Source organism: Nelusetta ayraudi, unplaced genomic scaffold, assembly GCF_046127955.1.
Source record: "Nelusetta ayraudi isolate G7.1 ecotype Tasmania unplaced genomic scaffold, CSIRO-AGI_Nayr_v1 ptg000072l, whole genome shotgun sequence".
Taxonomy (NCBI): Eukaryota; Metazoa; Chordata; class Actinopteri; order Tetraodontiformes; family Monacanthidae; genus Nelusetta; species Nelusetta ayraudi.
This window is the reverse complement of record NW_027466122.1, coordinates 803,549-818,270: the sequence shown is the minus strand read 5'-3', so window position 1 is coordinate 818,270 and position 14,722 is coordinate 803,549. Positions and strand designations below refer to the sequence as shown.

At 46.1% G+C, this 14,722-nt stretch overlaps 1 protein-coding gene across 2 annotated transcripts in view; it reads right to left on the bottom strand.

Moving 5' to 3' along the window:
• Window positions 1-3,310: 3,310 nt before the first annotated feature.
• The window catches only part of gfra1a (gdnf family receptor alpha 1a), a 55,296-nt gene continuing 43,884 nt past the window's right edge, over window positions 3,311-14,722 (bottom strand). For both annotated transcript variants that reach the window (XM_076042988.1, XM_076042989.1), the window contains 6 exons: window positions 14,483-14,655; window positions 13,973-14,082; window positions 12,304-12,438; window positions 9,717-9,901; window positions 5,539-5,586; window positions 3,311-3,590 (listed from right to left, as the gene is read on the bottom strand). In XM_076042988.1, coding sequence (XP_075899103.1) covers window positions 3,444-3,590; window positions 5,539-5,586; window positions 9,717-9,901; window positions 12,304-12,438; window positions 13,973-14,082; window positions 14,483-14,655 — 798 coding nt within the window. In that variant the 3' untranslated portion in view covers window positions 3,311-3,443. The remainder of the gene's footprint in view (window positions 3,591-5,538; window positions 5,587-9,716; window positions 9,902-12,303; window positions 12,439-13,972; window positions 14,083-14,482; window positions 14,656-14,722) is intronic.

The window sequence follows — 14,722 nt, the reverse complement described above, 5'->3', positions numbered from 1 at the left end:
CTTCCTGTGTGTCATAATCATGAAGAATTATGTCTGGAATATATATTCAAATGTCAAACTCATTTTCAGGCACTTTGTGATGCTGCCGCTGTGTTAGTCAGACTGACCCCCCCTCCCTCGTCATCCTTCACCTCGCTGTTTTATTCATGATGTCATCGGTCCCTCTCGCTCGGCTCTGACTGTCAGAGTCGCCGACCAGTTGCAGCTTCGCTGCACCACTTAACCAGCGGGCGCTTCTCCAAAGTGGCTTTTAATTGGACCGTCGGCTCTGCGGGGTCACAAACAGCAGCGTGTCTCTCTGTTTGACGTCGTATAAGGGATCCTCAGACTGTTTTTGATAAATTTATATATGTATATATATGTATATAAAGTTTAAAAAGTACAGAGAATATGAAGAGGAGGCAGGTCAGATCACGTTTCTGCCACTAGGGGCAGTGTTCCCTCGTCACTGTTGACGATCCAGTGTTGAGTTATAAACAATGAAGAAGATTTGGGAATAACAGATGTTAAGCTGTGGAATGAACCTTTGGCCATCTTATACGGTTATATGTGTGAGTTCTTGGAATTTTTATTTTGGAAGAATATGAACAAGTTCTTCTTGGCTCCTCCTCCTCTGCCTGTTCCCGCCCCCTCCTCCTGATTGGTTGCCGTCAACAGCTGGTTCTGGTTCTTCTCCTGGAGGTCACAGACTCCTCCCCCTACCTCCCGGAAGCTCCTCCCACCTCGCTGAAATAACACAGACAGTGTTCGGCGCTTTTGACGGTTTTTATTTGTTACTTGTGTACAATAGATTTTACATTTTCACAAGCTAAGAAGATAATGATGCCGGATATCGGAGAGTTTCTGGTCGTCTGCAAACAACTGATGGGTCGGACAGCAAACAGATTTTTTTGTCATTGTTGTTTTTTCAAGAACTTCTTTTTTTTTTTTTTCTCTCCAGCAGTTTGATCTTTGCCGAACCGGCCTTGAGAACCTCCTCCTGGCCTTCTCTCTCATTCCCGGTCCAGTGAGGTCATGACACTAAGGCGAATACAAAATGGGCGGGACACACGGTGAGACGCGGTGATGAGAGCTGTCGTCAGTCCCACTTTCAGTCCTCCATCGCTTCCAAAAAAACAATTTTCCCATCTTTCGGCTCCCGAAATGTGGCCAAGCAGTTGCTCAGTAGCTCCGAAATTCATGCATTTTGTTTTAAATATCTTCTTGTAATTCCCACCAGGATTATTTCTGCATAACAACTGTGATGGCATCGACAACTCGGAAAATATATACGAGCCTTTTTTTCTTCATCCAAACCATCTCAGTCACTTCATCTCATCAAACAGCCAAAGAAAGACAAAAAAAAAATAGTCAAAGGTAGAAAAATAAGTTGAAATTTTAGCCAAAAAACATAATATCATATATATCGAAGCAACATCATCAACATGTGGAATTTAGCTACAGAGGGAGAGTGACAATGATATCCTTTTTCTCAGATGCAGTAATAGTCCATAATCATGTACATACTGGGAGAAATATATAGAAGTTGGTATAAAAAAAATTGAACAAAACAATATTATTCAATGTCTCTGGATGTGAAAGTAGCTCATAATGCTGTGGAGTGGAAACGTATCAGTTATTTGTCCACTTTATTATAGGTTCAGCCAAGTACATACAGTGCATATACCATGTTAATGTTTGGTAAATAACATTAAAGTTTTAGTTTTAGTTTTGTTTTTTCACATTGTGACTTGAAGCTACATAAAACCAAAGCAGCGAGTTGGAATAAACAATCCTGTTGAACCGCTGAAGACGTGTGAGGACCAGAAGAATTCTGGCAAACTGCAAAATTGAAAAAAATAAATAAATAAACAAAATGTGAAACTGTCCCAGAATTCTTTAGATGAGCCACATATGGAACATTTTCAGATGCAGGTGTCTTTTTTTTCTCTCAGTCCTATTCAATCATTCTTCAGAAATCTGCTTTCAAATGATCAGCTGGTAAAGTAACAGGCTGAAGCTGCTGCAGCCGTAACATGACAAACATTTTACAGGGAGTGAATCCTGATTCTTGAGCTCCTGAATCATCTGTTGCAATACTTCTCATCAGGAGCTGCAGGGGCAAAACAAACAAAGACACAGCAACATTCTTCCTTCATTTCCTCTTTTTCTTATGCAAAAGAAATTCACATTTTTTTCTTTTTTTTTTTTTTACAATGCTAGCTGTGGCTTCAGCTAGTGCTATGGCTACGGCTAGCACTGTGGGCTGCGGCTAGCTGGTCAATTGGCTGTAGTTTGTCACTTTCTGTATAAATGTTAGTTTGGTGAGTCCGTTCAAATTCCGCTTTTAGGAAGAAAAGCGTTTTGAGAGCAGCAGCAGCAGCAGCAGCAGCCGCAGCAGCGAGGACATGGCGGGACACTGAGGTGACAGGAAACAGAAGCTTCGAGTTGCAGAGCGATGCAGGTCTGCGCCAAACACTGAGTTTACAACAATAAACCTACTGTATTTATTATGTGTTTTTTTTTTTTTTGTTCACCTTCTGTCTTTTGTTTTTGTGGACACGGTGCAGCAAAATTACAAGAAACTCCGAACAAAAACAAACGAAAGAAAAAAAATATTACAAAAGCCTCTCGGTCACTTTTTTCATACAGAAACATTGAACATATCTTGAAAAATTACAAGTATTTACAGTCACTGGTGAGTTTACGACTGCTGTGTGGAAGCGGGGGGGGGACGAGCGGCGATGCGTGTCGCGTTGTCGAGTTGTTGTCTGCGTGAAAATGTGCGGTGTGTGTGTTTGTGGGTCTCTGCTCGTGTGCTTTCTGCCAGCGGCGACATGTGACGAGTGCGTTCTGCTGGAGCTTCAACCGTTTCGAGTCTCGAAAATCTGAACGCGGCAAAAATAAAAGTTCTGAAGTGCCAGATTTGAACCTGTACAAAAAAAAATGTTTCCAAAATCATAAACAACAGCAACGAAAAAAGAAATGCAGCCGTCACTGAACCGACTGTGACTTTAAGCAGAAGAACCCACATTTTTAGCCCCAACACACAGACAGACCGACAGACTGACGAGGGTGAAGAGGCTTCTGAAGTCTCCAGAAATAGATGCTAATTTACACAGTGTCCCTCCCCAGCAGCCAATCAGAGCCCTGCAGTACTTCCTCCTTCCTGGCCATCAGAACACGCTGCCAAACTGAGGTCACACCGACGGCGGATCACCGGTTTAGCACAAAGCTGCTAATGAAAAGGGAAAATAAAATAAAAACACAAAAACCATCAAAAAACAAAGCTTCAAAATAATAAAAAAATAATAATAATACAAAAGTCAAAAAGAGATCCGGAGGCGGGGGAAGAAAAAGTACAACAGCTTTTACTGAGAAGAAGGATATAATTTTCTCGTTTTGCTTTTTTTCCTTTTTTGTACAAATGCTTTTCGTCAAGTCCATCGCGGCTGCTTGTGAGGCTACAAGACGCCCGGTGAGGAGGAGAGGCTGCAGTACCACAGCCAGAGCAGCGGGGGCAGCAGTGAGGCCAGGCCCGCCGGCCGCCGGGAGACGGCCGAGTCCCTCAGGATGGCGTTGGACGTCCCGGGGGCGTCGATCTGTGGGTCCTAGGGGGGCGGAGACACAGGAGAGACACGATGTGATAGGACGTTTGGTTCGCAGAGGTCGGAGGTCAAAGACATTTGGAAACACTTCTGATCCTCCCTCGCTGACTGTGGTAGTTTGTGGTTTTGTTACTCTAACTGTTTTGTTTCCCCTGCTGGTTGAAACCAGGGGAAACAAAACTAAATTTATTTTATAGACAAATCTAGATGATAGTTTTGGGGGAAATTATTTTTTCCCCCCGCCTTTTAATTGTCTGTGTTATTTTTGTGGTCACACTGTAGTTGAATGTTGAGTGTCGCTTTAGTTTCTGGACAAAGTCTATCAAAATCCCACGTCCTAGTTTTTTTTTACTTTGCTTTAAAAAAGATCAACTCTCAGCTGTTTGAAGTGGGTTTTTTTTTTCAGTCTATTCTCTGAATTCTGCCTTGGCTGCACGGCTGACTGGACTCCAGCTTCCCTCCGCCTCCTCCAGTGGAAATAAATAAATCTGGAGTTGTGCGTCTCATGGCGGGACAAGCGACGGAAAAAAATAAATAAATAAATAAAAAATCCAGATTGCGGCATTAAGACGTTCCATGATTCATCCGGTGGCAGATTCCTGCAGCGAGTTCTGGCACTTTGTCCCGACAGCTTGATTAACGAGCGACAAAAATAATATAAATTAAAAGGGCGGTGAAATTGAGAGCGGCGGCCGCCGCCGTTGTTGCTGCTCAGGTATGTGGGGGAGCTAATGGTTTCTGATTGGTCAGCGGGGTTGTCGCAATTTTTGTTTTCGGATGTCGGCGTGCTGTTGGAGGAGGCGGCGGCGGCGGCGGCGGCGCTAATTAGCAGAGGAGAAATATTCATCTGCTGTGACACAGAAAAACATGAAAAGGTTGTTTAGAAGCAAAATGCCACAGAGGGAAAAGAGACGTTCAGTTCCGTGTGTGTGTGTGTGTGTGTGTGTTTGTCTGTGTGTGTGTGTGAGTGTGCGTGTGCGTGTGCGTGTGCTCTTTGGACTGCTAATAAAGCTGCGAGCTAACGGCCGGGTCGCTCCCCCCCCAGACCCGCCCTGCCTGCATTAAATGCCAGTCTAGTGCCTTATTATTGTACGTTGACATTTACTGTGAACTTTAAAAGCCACCAGATAAGCAACAATCCAATTCCAGCCTCAAAGGGAAGCCGTAAAGTTTACAAAGGAGCCGGTTGCCGTGGCGATCGGCGCTCCAAACACCTAGTGGGAGGCCTCTGACGGCTCGGTGTGTTCACGCGTCGTCCGGCGCCGGGACTGGAAGGTCGCTGGGACTCAAGGTCGCAGTGAAAGAGGGGAAAGACTGAGTGTCAGGGGTCAAAGTTCATAGACGAGGGATCCGAATGTGAAAGTGCAGCTTTATGCTGATGATTCGTTCGTCTTTGTCAGTTCGTTGAGGAGTTTGAAAGTTTGTGCTGACAAATTTGGAGATTTCCTATTTTGATTTATTTCATTTTAAAACAAATTTATTTGCAGAGCAGATTTCTGGCGTGGCAGTAGATTCATATGATTACAATCTATCTTGACAGCCTCCATCAGACAGCATTTTGTTTCATTGGTTTTAGAAGAAAAAATTCTCTCTTTCACGTGTAAATCGCCAAGAAAAGAAACGCAAAAAACAGTAAAGTTTTCTTTTTCTGGACTTGAGGGAGACACGTTTATGATCGTCCTGACTGACGATCTGACTGAAGTTCCAGTGAGAACGAGGCAGCGAGCCAGACCAGGCTCGTCCAATCACCTTCCAAGATTCTGTCCTGAGGCTTTTTACATGATGGACAGTTGACGGAAATGTGGAGGAAATTTTGAAAAGAGGTCTGGTTTTTGCCGACTGAGCTATTTTGCAAAATGTCTGTTTAACCTCAATACCAGATGCTTTTCATTTCTTTGAATTCGGCACCATCATGAATTTCGACCAAAACGTCCACAATAAATCAACGCACCACACAGAGGACGCCGTCCACGGTGGAGTTGGACTTCAGTTTCTGGGCCTGAAACGAAAGACAGAAAAAAAAACAACAAAGTTTGCAAATGAGAAAAATCAGTCACGTTTGGCACTATTTGTGTTTTTCTTTTTCTTTTCTTCACACTGCACATCACGTGGGAGCACCGCAGCAGCAGTGGTGACGGAGAGAGACACTGCACTGAGAGTCAACAGCAATTAATTCGGTCGCCGGTCGATTAATTACACAGAACAGCAGAGTTACATAACAGGAGCAAACACAAACTGTGTGTGTGTGTGTGTGTGTGTGTGTGTGTGTGTAAAACACAGCAGGACTGTCCTGCTAGTGGAGAAAAAAAAAAAAAAAAAAATCATGATAATCTTGTTGAGTTTTGATCCTGAGAGCTTTTCTGATGTTTCTAGGAAAAAACAACAGAGGCAACAGTTTGACCTCAGGTACCACACACACACACACACACACACACACAATGAAATCACAACTATGATGATACTCATTAAGATTGATGATTACGAATTAAGACTCGGAATGAAAAGGAGACACAGCTGCAACAGAAAACAACCTGCAGAAAAAGTGGTGCATGATGGGAAAAACCGCTGAGCTGAAATAAAGTTAAAAAAGCACAAACATGCTCATTAGGAGGCAAAATGCAGAAAACAAACTGTGAGCTACAGGATATTGTTGTTGTCGTTGTTGTTCTTTTCTTCCTGATCTCAGATGCATTCTTTTTTTTTTTTACAGCAATTTGCTGGTGAACAAATGAGTCTGATTCTGAGTCTGCAGAAGCTGCTGCTGCTGCTGCTGATGGCAGCAAGAGGATGCTCCTTCAGTGTGTGTGTGTGTGTGTGTGTGTGTGTGTGTGTGTGTGTGTGTGTGTGTGTGTGTGTGTGTGTGTGTGTGTGTGTGTGTGTGTGTGTGTGTGTGTGTGTGTGTGTGTGTGTGTGTGTGTGTGCTCTCTGGCTGCAGGGATGACAGAATAACAAACGGCAGTGCGGCGGCAGGGAGGCTGAAACTCACCAGTTCCAACTTTTGCATCAGAACCCAATGAAAAAAATATTTGAACCGCAATAAATCAGCAAAGTTTGGGTGAACGGAGGCAGCAGGACAAAAGAGAGACAAAAAAAAACAAAAAACACTTGAATTTTAAGCACGTCATCAGACGATTTCCCTTTTTTTTTGTTGTTGTTAATTACGTTTTATGTTTGCCGAGCGTGAAGGAGGAAAAATGCAACTGTTTGTGGCTTTGAAGAGGATCCATCTGTGTTCAGATGTGTTTAAAAAGACCCCCTCCCCCCCAAAAAAAAGTTTTCCAGACAGAAAATGCTGCTAGTAAATAACCATCATTTTCTTTTACAGCTCGTTGCTGCGGTCTGAGCTCCTCGGGCTCCGACAACCTCCAAAAACAAAACATTTGGAAAGTCAAATTGCCCGAACGTGACTCTGAAACGTCCCTTTAAAAGTTGGACTCCATCTGCCGCCGCTCCGTCCTCCTTCCGCGCACTTTTATACAAAAACACCTCGGGCGCTTTAATTTTACTTATTTATATTTTTCTCTCTGATTTGATGGGGAAAAAAAATAATGAGGCAACAATCAGAGAACGTTCAGCTCTTCACTCAACTCGTTGTTGGTCACTGTTTCCGTTTTAACGCAAACAAAATGATGAAAGCGCTTTCCACCAAAAGCCTCTTGTAACAGAGGCTCCTCTATGAAAAAAACAAAACAAATTGTTTTCAATGAAAGTAATTCAATGTTTCTATTTTGAGGAAAAACAAACCCCTTCAAATACATTTCTAAAAAACAAACAAACAAACAAACAGATAAAAACACACACAGGGCTGGGTATGAATTTCAAACGTCTCTGGCTGGCCTGGACTGATTCCGGAGGAGCCGTCAGTGCCCAGCGTCCTGCCGACTACCTGCCGCCTGCTGCTCTTAAAAGTCACATTAGCATCAGGAACATTTCCATATGGGAGCGGAAAATCTCTGGAGTCAACGATATTCATAAGAGGAGGCTGACGGGGCCCCGGGGCCTCCAAACAGCCCCGCCGTGTGTGTGTGTGTGTGTGTGTGTGTGTGTGTGTGTGTGTGTGTGTGTGTGTGTGTGTGTGTGTGTGTGTGTGTGTGTGTGATTCAGTCTGAGGTGGGGACTCGGTTGCATCCGCTGCATGATGAAAAATAAGTGAAAGTAGCTCTTGTAGTGTTTTAATTTCCTTTTTTCAGGGCCTGGGGAGCCTCGGCATGAAGGTGTGCGGAGGGAAGAAATTGATAAAAAAAAAAAAAAAAAAGAAAAGCAGCTGATATGTGTGTGTCTCAATATTTTCATTCCTAAAGTGCCATAAGGGAGCTCACACCTGCGGCACTTTTGCTCTCATCTGATTTTTTTTTTCTTACTCCCCCTTAATTTACACCTAAAGCGTCTGCGGCGCGTTCACAGCAGACCGCGGCCTTGAAAAGTCAGTGTGCAAGTTCACACCAAGTTTCAGGAGCGTCCCAGAAGCGTGAAAGCGCACCAATGCCGCGCCGCAGACGCTTTTGGTGTAAAACGGGGGGTTCGACTGCACTGCAGAGAGATTTCTGTCAAAGAAAAATCCAGCCGCTGGATTGGCCGCCAGCGAGGAGGAAGAGGAGGAGCCACAGAGGTCAAGACTGGAGATGAAGGTGCTTGAACCGCCCGGCTTTATTATCCAAAAACTCTCTCAGCCTGCAGCTCAGAGCTGCTGCTGAGCAGCTGGATCGCTGCGAGGGACGATCGACGAACACACAACCAGCCAGTGTGTGTGATCACAACAGCAGTGCAGCACTGCCCTGATGTCTTTACACGCAAGCAAGCAAACACACACACACACACACACACACACTGGTGCGCTGCGCCTTAAAATAGCCAAACTCAACTGATGTCACTCATTCCACAGCAGATCTTAAAGGTTGACGATCAGATCTTTATTTTTTATTTCTCTCTCCAGACTCCAGCGGAGCAGCTTTGCACCATTAACCGTCAATAAATAACGATGGAAACTCTCCAGCAAAGAGCCTGTTTGGCCCCAACGAGCGGAAGATGATTTTACCTGCAGGAACTTGTTTGTGTCAACGTTAATGCATCGAAAGAATGCCTTCTGCCTTTGCCTTAAGAAATAAATCCATATTCCTTCAGGATTGTGGCTGAGTTAAAACCTGTGGGTGGTGTTGATGGGGGAGGGGAGGGGGGTGGGAGGATTGACCCGGTTTTGTCCTTTTTGTGATCTGGGGGCTTTAAAGCGGACGTGATGCGTTCACTGTCCCGGGGGGGAAGTGACGGAAACAACACAGAGCCTCCAAACATAATAAAAAGCTGCTGTTTTCATTACGTCTGCGGAGGGGAAATGATTAGCGGTGACTTCAGGATCCGCTTGCTGGAATAAACTCTAACTGGGTTACTTCATGATGCTGCAGCAGCAGCAGCAACATCGTTATTATTATTATTATTATTATTGTTATTCCTCTTTGTGAACTGGGCTGCAGTGGCTCTGCTGCTGCTGCTAATGTTGCTGCTCCGTCCCGCCGGCCGACTCGCTCTTTCCAAACGGCTTCCTGGGGTCGGAGCGCCGACACGTGCGCGGCCGGATCGATGTGGCAGCCGACCGGTGGTCGAGGCGCATCGGGACGAAGGAAAGTGGAAAAGTACAAATCAATCGCGTTAGTTAGTTCTGAGGCTGAGCAGCAGCAGCAGCAGCAGCAGCAGCAGGATGAGGAGGAGGAGGAGAAAAGTTTTCTGCTGAACGGAACCCGCTTGGTGTTTTATGTGAAGCTATAAATAATCAGGACTGTTTCAGCCCAGGAACAAGCTCAATCATCCTCCAGGTGACAATCCAGCTAAGACTGATGTTTTGTTGGACCGTCCAGAAAGAAGAAAAAAGCCTCCTGAAAGGCCTTAAAAGCTTCTAAACTTGAAAACATTACCTTGAAAAAGAAAAATTGGTAAGTTGGCGAACGCCAAAGTGGCCTTTAAGGACTTTTAGGCTGATTTTAGACCACAGAAATATCCATCATCTTCTGTAAGAGGTCAAAATAACTTGTGTGTGTTGGTAATAACACATTAATAACCAATCAACACACGACAAGAGAGACAGAAGGTGAGGAGTAAAGGCATAAAGAGCTCAGAAGGTCGTGTGGGTCCAGTCACCTGCAGGCTGCCGCAGAAGTGGTAGATGGCCGAGTCGGTGTTGATGTGGTTGTCGATGGTGTTGGGGTTGCGGCCCTGGTTCCTCTGGTAGGCCGTGGTGGTGGTGGAGGTGGTGGTCTGCACCGGAGACATGGGCTGCCACACGCCCACGTCCGTCCCGTTCCCGAAGGCCTGGATGGCGTTGCCTGCAGCGGGGGCGGGGGGCGGGTGCAGAGAAGCGACATGCTAAGCTAGGCTAAGCTAAAAAAAAAAAACAAACAAACAAAAAAAAAGCCCCGCATTAAGCCTCGTGTGGAGATTTACTGCGTCGTAAGTGCGAGCGGAGCACTTTTCAGCGCTGAGCCGCATCTTATGAATCACACGCTTACGAGTCCCAGAGTTGGAGTAAAGGTTTTATACCGCGGCCACAAAAAAAACCAAAAAAAAAAAAAAAAACCCACACACACAATTAAAGGTGAGTTAGAAGCTGCTCGGCTTTTGTTATCACCTCCCGACATTATAAATTCAGCAGGCAGTCAAAAGCTTGAGTGCTGATGTGGCTATTTACCATTAGCCTCCATTAGCGGCCCTATTAATAGGCCGCTCGCCGCAGCTTTGAAGTGGAGCATATGCGCACACACACACACACACACAAACACGCATAAACACACATTTACACACACACTGGAGGGGAGCTGGAGCAGGCCTCCTGGTTGGAACTAATCACATTCTTCCCTCCGACAGCAGGGGGCGTGACCCCCAAAAGTTACGGCTGATCTGCATAAAAGCCTCTTTAACCCCGCTGGAACATTTAGCTTCATGTGTGCAGGGCCGTAAATATGTGTGTGTGTGTGTGTGTGTGTGTGTGTGTGTGTGTGTGTGTGTGTGTGTGTGGCGGCGGCGGAGGAGGGGGGGTATTTAGCAAACTCACAGATGTGGAAGTTTCTTTGGCTTTAACTCGCAGATTTGTGATTTTCCGCTCGTCCGCCTTGCCGACATCCGGCAGGCGATTGTTTTCACTCAGCTTCCTTTATGGATGCCAAGTCCAAAACCACAGAAGAAGACCGCAAAGCTCATAAAGAGCGGCAGCAGTGCTGCTGCTAAAGACATTAGCATGGTGTTAGCATTGGCAGCTTCACCAGAACTGGACCTGTTTTCAACTTAAAACTGAGTGATTCTGCAGGAATGACGCAATTGTTTTCTTTTTCTTTTTTTTAAACAAAACTATTTCTCCTCCCACCAAGGTGTGATTACTGGATGAACTCCAGCTCTCCTCAACTTGGAGGAGAGGAAGTGAAGGTGAGCGACGTTGCCACAGCATCCATAACTGTTTGTTGTCCCGATTAAAAAGGCTTACACGAGTGCGTCCGCGGCAACAATGAAACCACGGCAACGAGCTCACACACACAGATGCTAATCTGCGGCTCATCCCGGGAAACATTTAACACGGCTCAACAAACATCGCTTCAACCTTCACCCACGCACACGTGTCCTTTATCTGAACGTTTCTCCTCACACCTCCCACCTGCTGTCGCCGTGTAAAGTTGCCGGCATCGTGATTGTGTTGCGCTGTGTGTGTGACCTTTGCTTATTCACTACCAAATTCCAGAAATGTCATTGCGCTGGAAGAGCTCAGAATAAATATACGCATTTGTGTGTGTGTGTGTGTGTGTGTGTGTGTGTGTGTGTGTGTGTCAGTGGTGACACAACTAGCGGACGGAGAGCCAAAAGGGAAACAGAGTTTCTTCTTTTTATTCGATTTAATGACTGAATATTGGAGATTTTTGACTTGTGAAAAGGCCAAAAAAATAAAAAAATAAAACAAACAAACGTCAATCTGCATTTTTCACACCATCGTGTGAGATGCATTTTCCCTGACAATTTTCTTTTCTTTTTTTTTCTTTTTTTTAACCAGCGTAGATAAAGCCGAGCCTGAATCTACTGCTCCAGTTTGTTCAGCCAATGACAACAGAAGGGAACCTTTCTTTTTTAATTTGATGTTCATCATCATTTGTTTTTGGAACAATCATAAACAACATTGTCCAAAAAAAGAAAAAGAACATATATTTTTTTTCTTTTCTTTTTTCCTGACCTCTCTGAGCAAATCAACAGAGGACAGAATCTCTGATTTCACACCAGTGCAATCAAAACAAAAGGGGACCAAATCAGCTCTGATTACAGTCTGAATCCAGTTCTTAGCTGCTCTGATTGTGTGTGTGTGTGTGTGTGTGTGTGTGTGTGTGTGTGTGTGTGTGTGTGTGTGTGTGTGTGACACGTTTTGTCTGAGTGTGCGCACATTTTAAGCCGGACTGTTTAATTAACGCCTCTGAAAGAGTCGAGTGGAGGAAACAAAAGGGAAAAGCCACTTTGTGTCTGGAATCTGGAGCAGCAGCTTTTAGACACACAGACACACACACACACACTCACACACACACACACACTGACTGTGCCGAAGGGGTATTTTTACTCAGAATGCCGACAGGAACAGACGTCATTCCGTGTGATGCGGATGAGGGGGCGGAGCTTGATGGATGTGTGCGTGTGTGTGGGGGAAGTGAGGTGCAGTGGGGGGAGTGGAGTGGAGGGGAGGGGAGGTGGGCTGACTCACGGAGGCAGGTGTTCTCGGTGAAGAAATCGGAGAACCTGTCGCACTCGTCCTTGTTGTTGCCGGTGTTGCTGCAGTCGCAGTAGGGCGACACGCTGATCTTGGGCGAGCGGAGGTAGTTGGGCGTCATCACGGTGCCTGTGGTGCAGGGGGGAGAGAGAGAGAGAGAGAGAGAGACCTCAGAACTGGGCGTTCAACTGGTGAACCCAAAAGGGACATTCTGCCCAACACTGGAGGTTCAAACATGGAGATTTTCAAACATTTTTGGATTTCTGATTGACAAGAAAAACTTCCAACCCCCAGAACCCTCCAACCCACTCCAGTCTGGACGACTCAACAGTCCAAACCGCTTTGGAACGTTTTTCTTCCGGCAGCCATAGGACCACTTCAGGCTCCCTGCAGTCGATATTTTAGCTAAAAACTTCACGCTGGTGTCAAATGTGACTGCAGAGGCTTCCTGTCGCCTCGGCAATGGGAAAGTAGGAATTGGGAGCGTTTTGAACAAAACTCCAACAGGTCAAATGGGCGAAATGACAAATTTTTGGGCTGAATGAAGCTTTTAATCCGCCGTGACGGAGAACAATGAAGGTGTTTGAGCTCCTCTGAAACGACTCCAATCACGGCGACGCAGCGGGAAACCAGTTTTATGATCCGACGGCTGGTTTCCTCCGCCGGCTCCTCCACAGCGTGGCGGCCTGCAGGCTCTGCGGGAAGCAGAATGCAGAGGAGCCAAAGTGAAGAATTGGCTTTTTCTCCACCGCGAAGAGAAGGAAAGAAAACAGCTTCAGTCAGTGGTTTCTCACCCCCCCCGATGGATCGCCCCTCGCTGCTGGCCGAGCTCCAGAAGCGGAGAGCACTTTGTTTTGGAGCAGGCAGCAGCAGCAGCAGCAGGAGGAGGAAGAGGAGGAGGGGTGATGGCGATGGAGGGTGTGGGGGGGAGGGGAGGTTTGGTCTGGTCCGATTTGGGAACCGCCCTCTGACAGCTCGCCGCCCTGGTGACCACGTGTTGCATCGCAGGGTGGAGTTCCAGCAGCCCGAACGGTGATTCAGACCGACTGGGGTTTTGGGACGTGACTAATTCCTGCATTACACCCGCCTTGTTTTACCGTCAATCCCCACGTCAAGTTCGACGTGCTGAAAGAAAAATCGGGGAATAAAAATCCAAATGTCGCGGTTCTGGTCAGGCTCTGAGCTCCTCCAAATTTGTTTTAAATCCAAAAAAGGGTCACGGATGCTTGTCTTCCTGTGATTTATAGAAGGAATGAAGATATATGTATATATATATATATATATATATATACACATATACATAAAAAATGACCAAAGTCGATTTTCACCTCGTTGCTCTTCCACAACAAAAATAACAACAAACTTCCTTCAAGCTCGAAAGTTTATATCTGATCGGTTTGGCCTCCAAACATTTTTCATAACCGTATTTTAGTCATTTCCCCTCCAGTTTTACGTACAAGAAACAGACACTTCACAGAGGGAAGAATCAGACGTTTCAAAAATACAAACTCTTATTTCTGCAATGTGATTTCTGGGATTAAAAAAACAAAACAGAAATGCTGCAGAACTCTGGACTGTTTCCTTTCGAAGAGTCGTAATCAACAGAGTCTTTCAGAGACAAAGTCTCGGAGGCGAGGCCGACCAATGGCAGCAATTCACCCACCAATCAGACCCGAGTAGGCCAGCAGGCAGTCGGCGTAGTTCTCCTTCAGGCAGCCTGACAGCGAGCGAGGCTCCGGCTGGCAGTTGACGAAGAAGTCGGCCAGTCGGGACCTGAAAGGCAAACACACAGGACACAGTGAGTCTCAGACCAGAGTGACCCGAACCTCCAGCGGTGCACCGGGGTCCCGACCACCTGTTGCATATTGACACTATTTCTTTGGCCTCAGGAGAAGTGTTAGCTTAGCTTAGCGCGCTGCTACCATGCGAACAGACACCACAGAGCAGTGTTGCAGTTCTGGAGAGTGGTCTGTGTATCCAGACCACTTCTTAAGGTTTTTTTTTTTCAGTTTCATTTTTATTTCTTTTCTTTGATATATAAAGTCTTGGTCTCGAACCCCAAGTGTCTTGGTCTTGTCTGGATCTCGATACTCCCTGGCCTCGATGAGGTCTTGGTCTTGGACTACAACGTTAAAACTCAGGGAAAAGTGTTCAAAAGTTCAAGTTGTGCCACCTGCAGATGTAGTTGGTCTTGCAGGAGGCCTGCAGCTCCAGGCAGTTGGGCTTCAGCTTCTCCTCGTAGGAGCAGACGGGCACGATGGTCTGGCGGCGCCGCTCGGAGCAGGCGGTCTGGTCGCTGACCGGGCAGGAGCAGAACAACATCCCGTAGCTGTGCTTCGGGGGGACCTGAGAGGTGAGGGTGATAGTAGTAGGAGGGACGGAGTGAGTAGGGGGGGTGGGGGGTGGGTTAAAA